The sequence below is a fragment of the Mercenaria mercenaria genome, chromosome 5 (assembly GCF_021730395.1).
Source record: "Mercenaria mercenaria strain notata chromosome 5, MADL_Memer_1, whole genome shotgun sequence".
Lineage (NCBI taxonomy): Eukaryota > Metazoa > Mollusca > Bivalvia > Venerida > Veneridae > Mercenaria > Mercenaria mercenaria.
The window spans coordinates 36,462,738-36,469,298 of record NC_069365.1 but is presented as its reverse complement, the minus strand read 5'-3'; the positions used below and the strand labels follow the sequence as shown (position 1 = coordinate 36,469,298).

The window sequence follows — 6,561 nt, the reverse complement described above, 5'->3', positions numbered from 1 at the left end:
TATTTCCCCTCCAAAACTTTGGCATACCCCCGGTTGGTCCGATTATAAGGGTATAAAGGGCCCCCTGTCAAATGCCGCCATTCTCTTTCACATATTTGAATATAGGGCCATTTAAACCTCCCCCACAAAACCTTTTTAAACCCAAAATATTCACCCAAAAATAAAAATATATACTTACAAAATCAAAAATGAATAATAGAAAAAATAAACACCCTAATTTTTTGGCTTAAATTAAAGGGGTGTTTTCAAAAAGCACATGCACTTTTGTTCAAATGTCGTCAAAAGTCTTCTGCAAGACTTTAGTTTATATTCAAAATGGATAAAATTCTGCAGGTTATACTATTAAGAACAAAACTTGATACATTCACTTAGATTTGTCATAACAATCCCTGCGGGGGCAAAAAGTCAAATTTCGAAAATAAAAAAATTATAAAACCCTGGTTATGTTTTGAAATTACCCAAATTTTTTTATCTTTTCCCCAAAAAAACAGTCGATATTGGGCATCTAGACAAATTTCAGTCAAAAAAATTTTTCTGTGGGTCTGACCCGTAGGAGAAAAAATGAAAAGTAAACGGGGGGTCGTAAAAGTCTTTTATTTTTTGGTATGAAGTAACATTGTTTTTTTTTAGATCCCGGGCTTCACAGGGGCAAAGTTTTATTCCCTAAAAAAAACTACAAAACGACGGGTTTTCCCTTTTATTGTAAATTTCTTTTATTTTACAAAAAATATACTGTTTAAAACCCCCTGTTTTTTCCCGGGGCAGTTCCCTGAATTTTTTCTGACCAAACTACAGCACACCCGTTTTCTTTTTAATGTTGCCCCTCAAAACCCCCCTGTCGCCCGTATGGCCCCAAAACTACCACACTTTACCCTTTCATTTTGGGTTTAAAAAAAAATTTAGATCATTTTTTGGGGCGAAGAAGAGGGCCAAAGGGAATAAAAGGGAGGGTTTCATTTAGTCCCGTTCTGAGAGTACCAAAATATACAAAACCGCAAACCCTGCCCCTAGCGGAGGGGTATTAAATTTTGCCCTTTATAAAATGAAAGGAAAACATTACCCCTCTTTCACAAAATGAAAAAAACATTTTTTGAAAAAATTTTTTACTAATTCATGCGGAAATTTACGAATTTGCACTTTAAAAACCATTTCTGTAATTTGGCATATCTTTTGATTAAGATTGTCCCCAAAAACTAGAAAAAGGGAAAAATATAAAACCGAAAAATGTGAAACATACTTTACAAACCCTGTTTTACCAAAATTTTTCCTACTAAAAGGGAAAAAAGCCGAAGTAAGGGACAGCTTAACGGGTCTTAAAGAAATAATCTTTGAAAAGTTTTAAAAAAAGCACAAACCCCGGCTTGAAAGCAAATTCTTCAAATGAATGTGGTTGCTTGATCATTCAAAATTCCCTCTTGCTGCAGCACACATTTCCTATTTTCCCAAATTCAGTGCCCTAACCTTCCCGCCTTCCTCAAAAACTTTTAGGGGAAAGGGTTTTTTCAACTTCAATACTACAAAAACTTGAGTATTAGGAAAACCCTGTTAGGTTCAAACGTAATCAACATTTTTCGATACTTTTCCCTTTGCTGAAGTAAAAAACATTAGTTTAAAATCTATTACACTTTAAGGTATTAACCCCCTTATTATGGGGCAACAAAAGCCCCCCATTATGAAATCACTGTTGCAAACTCGGGTATTCCCCCACTCCTCTCCGGTATTCTCCGACTAGTACCGAACGTTTTATCCTCGTATGAGATACATTTATGTATGAGATAAAGCCGAAGAATGCAAGAATATCACAAAAATACCTAATCGCGCGGAAATTGCTGATCTTCATTATGAGTCCAATACTAAAAAGAAACATTTTTCGAAGAAGAAATGTTGCCAAATATATGTAATTTTGATAATTGGCTAAAACCTTTTTTTTCGAATTTAGAACATTTATTAGTTTACATCAAACAGATAAAAAGTATCTAATAAAGCACAGTTCAATTATACGTAACGAAAACTTATGACACGAGTATGAGTCTACGGTAATTTTTGCATTAGTTAATCCATGTAGAGTTAATTTAAAAGTTGCATAAGAGGATTATCCATACATACATTATGAACCTCTTTTGATTTTCTTTATCTTAAAGAATTTGGTATAAAATTATTTAACACAAAATTTATAGCTGACAAGACACTACAGCGCCGAGACCTACCATATCAGCAAACTGGTTGATACCCATTGTGTATGAATGAAGACCCATGGAGAACTCCTTATTGTGTTGATTGATCAAATCAACATTCTGCTGCCAAATCTGGAATCTAAATAGAAAAGAAACGCGAGTATCAAAATCATGCACACAAGCATAATGTTCTATTTATCTCCCTTTCTTCGCTTTCATACAAACAAATGACTGTATGGTTTATGGAATGTTAATGATACCCATGTTTAACATAGGTTCCCGTATAGAATTGATTCTATAAACCTACCTTTTGTCGAACTCTTCCGATGAATAATATGCTTTGTCGTATTCTTTCATGTAATTTAGGAAACTGTCACTGAAATAAAATAAGAAAGTCATAGTGTCCGTGTGGTACGGAAATCTAATTTTGACATTGTTACAAGTTATGTCTTCTAATTTTGACAGAAATATCTTAAAGGTCCGCTGTAAAGTGCTTAAAGGTTGTAGCTCGTCACACAAATTTAAAAACCTACTTTGAAAATAAATCAAACTAAAATTAAGACAGTTTAAACGGGAACTTGGATATTTCAAGTCAAACTGATTTTTGAAAACATATAAGTAATGTTAAACGATATATATACCTGTCTGTTGACAACGGCTTTGACAGAACATCATGAAGAAGAATTCCGAGCACACAGAGGCAGATAGTCTGAAATAAGGGGGACGATATAAAATAAAAATAGTGGTCACTCCACAGGGTGCTCAACACGACAAAAATGAAAATGTTGTAGGCTCGGTTTGATTGAGCCTGTTCATGGATGGTAGTGGAAATGCATGCTACCGTCCACGCCCTCTAGTCCCGGGTTGAGCAGAACTCAACAATTACACATGTTACGAGTACCAAAAGCAATTTAGAAACATCCATAGATGTGTTCATACGGCGGTGCACAAGGAACCTTCAATGATACCCGTGTGTGCGATTCCATATAATATATAAAACTTCTTTGAAAAATTACTGAATAATTGTATATCTGTAAAAGCGTTGTCTTACACTTATGCTCATCATCGTCTAAAAGAAAATGAAACGTTGATACAGAGGTTAGTATAATGGTAGTTCACTTAACTACAAAACAAAAGTAATTACTAAAAAATCAAATGAGTCTATAAATTCAGTCATTATTAAATTTTCAAGCATAAATAGCATTGATCCAAATTGTACAAATACCATGAATATATATTTTAATAAAATGGAACGATACCCTTAACATGTGAAGTTTTCTCTGAGAATATATAACTTAAAAACACTAATGGGTATTACCTTTCTACCTATTATCGTCATCATTTCCTTCCTGAATAAAATATATAATAGAACAGAATTACTTCGCAAAAATATGAACGAGAGATAAATTGCACATATATTATCAATGCTAACAACATGTGATATTATCAGTATATCTATCTGTTCATATGAGTACTGATATAAATATAGGACATAGACATATGACATGTTAAAACTGATATCAGCATGTCAAATAAGTACTTTGTTTGCTAATAGTGGCATGCAAATATAGACATTTGCAAATAAAGGATAATTTGCCAAGCTATAGTGCAGTTGTATTCTTACTAGAATTCTTATGAGAAAAGTATCTGTCCAGAGTAAAACTCAAACCCATGACCCACTGCTTGCAAGTCAGATGCTCTACCAACTGAACAAACCCGGCTCAGTGTGGGTTTTTCTCATTGGTGTAGTAATGGGGCCGGGCATTTACAAATGGGAACAATGTGTTGTAAAATGTCTACGAGCTAGAGCGATGTCGTATATTTCACATTTCAAATTCAACAATCAGCCAGCGAAATCTGTACAATATTTACACTTCGCTAAACTGTCTATAGTAACGCTTCTTTTTAAAAACAATTTGCTATAGTGGACAGAAATATTGAAGCACCGACTTCTTTATTTAAGAAATCAAACGCTTAAATCAAGCTCGCCCGCTTAGCTCAATAGGGAGAGCGCAGATCTACGGATTTTGGGGTCATGAGTTGGAGCCCTGAGCGAGGCATATATTCTCCGTGACGATTGATAAAAGACATTTTGTCTGAAAGCTCAGATTCATGTGGGAAGTTGGCAGTTACTTGCGGAGAACAGGTTTGAACTGATACAAAATTCACAAACATTAGTTCGATTGATTGATCGTCGTTAAATAACTGAAATACTGTTGAAAAACGGCTATTAACCCAAACCAAACAAACTAACGCTTAAATCAAACGCTTAAATTGTATAGGCTAAAGGCCCGCAGGGAGAGCGCAGATCTAAGAATCGCGGGATCATGAGTTCGATCTCCATGCGGGGCGTATGCTCTCCGTGGCGTTTGGTAAAGGACATTGTGTCTGAAATCATTTGTTGTCCACCTGTGATTGTTAGTTACTTTGGGAAAACAGGTTTGTACTGGTACAGAATCTAGGAACACTGGTAAGGTGAACTGCCCGTCGTTACATATACATTGAAAAACGGCAAATTGTAGTAAATTCTGATGCCATAATTTTGTTCTGTTTCAATTACTTAATCAGTAGTATACAATTATAAATGTATCTTTCTAATATGTATTACATAAGCGTTTATTTGTACATTACATATAACTTTGTTAAATATTCTTCATGTGAGGAAGCCATCCAGCTGGCTTACGGAAGGTCGATGGTTCTACCCAGATGCCCGCTCGTAATGAAATAATGCATGGAGGGGCACCTGGGGTCTTCCTCCGCCATCAAAGCTGGAAAGTCGCCATATGACATAAATTGTGTCGGTGCGATGTTAAACCCAATAAAATAAATATATAGATAAATGATACACTCAGTTACTTGCGAATTTATACACTTTCGGGTGCTCTTCGGTGGTTATAGCAACTCAACGGCATTGCCGTCTTAAATTGGATCGCTTCGGGTGATTTGTATAAGCGATGTATTAGTAAAAATAAAAGAGCGGTAGTCTTTTATGTTACTATAAAGGCCCCTTATTTTCTAAAGTTAAAATAGACTTTTATTTCAAATTTGACCTCTTTGTGTTCGCTTAAATAAATCGCGTTTAATTATATGATGATAAGAACAAACGGTTTGTCATGAAAGCAAAGTTTTCAGTGCATGTTTTTCTTTTTCATATTTGATATTTTTAAACTGTGTATTTTCAATACAAAATGATTAAAATCTGCTTCTTGTTGCCGCACAACTGCTTAATAACGCGATGTCAAAGTTTCCATGAATAAAGTACGCATTAAATTCATGACAGTTTGATGCATTGTATTGTAAATAATTTATTAACATGTTATTAAAAACAGTAAATTCAACATATATTACTGAAAAGCAATTTATATTACATTTTTCACAGAATTACAGTTATAAATTTTGTAATTTTTTTTTTGGAAATTCAAATATGATTCAATGGATTGTTTGAAAGCAATATCATTGATGAAACCATCTTTTCACCTTTTATTTTGTCATTGAAATATATCTTACAGTTTATAATCAAAAACTTTAACTTTAAACTGTCTTTATTGTCATTTGAAGTTTAACTGGAGTGTAAATGCGTGTTATATATGCACGTTGTAAGAATAAGAGTAACGCAGGCGTCTATTAAATTTGAATGGGAGGAAATGAACGATTATCGGCACAATAATCATTTTATTTAGCTTTTCATACGTTTTATACCATAATAGCATTAAATGATGTTGGTTTCCTGTTACAGCATCTGAAGACTCACTCGTGTTCCCAGGCACTAAACAATCAAGACTCTGCTGAAAACAACATGCTTTATCCCTACATACAAAGACTTTTAAACAAAGGCCTATCAGGCGTCAATCAAAATGCACATACATGTTTTCGTAAAACCAACAAAAGGAAATACCGCGATCGCAAGAAAATTTTACCATCATGATAAAAGAGAGAACTCAAGCACGCACATCATAAAAATAAGTATTTTGGTCTGCATGTAACTTTCATATAATCCCTTTAAATACCAACTTGATGCATGTCTCTAATCAAACTCCAGTCCTCTCACATAATTTCAAAGAACATTTTCCATAGAACCAGCTACTTGAACTTAGTACAAAACTAGGGGCCTCCGTGGCCGAGTGGGTAAGGCCGCTGGCTTCATATCACTTGCCACCCATCGATGTTGATTCGAGCCTCACTCGGGGCGTTGAATTCTTCATGTGAGGAAGCCATCCAGCTGGCTTACGGAAGGTCGTTGGTTCTACCCAGGTGCCCGCTCGTGATGAAATAATGCATGGAGGGGCACCTGGGGTCTTACTCCACCATCAAAGCTGGAAAGTCGCCATATGACCAATAATTGTGTCGGTGCGACGTTAATTCCAACAAATAAATAGTACAAAACTAT

At 34.9% G+C, this 6,561-nt stretch overlaps 1 protein-coding gene across 1 annotated transcript; it reads right to left on the bottom strand.

Annotated features, from left to right (window-relative positions):
* Positions 1-2,171: 2,171 nt before the first annotated feature.
* On the bottom strand, positions 2,172-3,641 carry LOC123556894 (cystein proteinase inhibitor protein salarin-like). Its single transcript, XM_053544531.1, has 4 exons — positions 3,493-3,641; positions 2,816-2,883; positions 2,482-2,550; positions 2,172-2,313 (listed from the first exon to the last, which is right to left on the bottom strand). The coding sequence occupies exons 1-4, from the start codon at positions 3,514-3,516 to the stop codon at positions 2,172-2,174; spliced, it is 303 nt and encodes a 100-aa protein (XP_053400506.1). The 5' UTR covers positions 3,517-3,641.
* Between the last annotated feature and the right edge of the window lie 2,920 nt (positions 3,642-6,561).

What these genes read in the sequence shown, in the direction of transcription:
- LOC123556894 (XM_053544531.1), bottom strand. Translation starts at nt 3,516, where the DNA reads ATGATGACGATAATAGGTAGAAAG. An exon ending in TGACGATAATAGGTAGAAAG is followed by an intron (nt 2,884 to 3,492) that starts GTAATACCCATT and finishes CCCTTATTTCAG; the next exon opens with ACTATCTGCCTCTGTGTGCT. An exon ending in AAGCCGTTGTCAACAGACAG is followed by an intron (nt 2,551 to 2,815) that starts GTATATATATCG and finishes ATTTTATTTCAG; the next exon opens with TGACAGTTTCCTAAATTACA.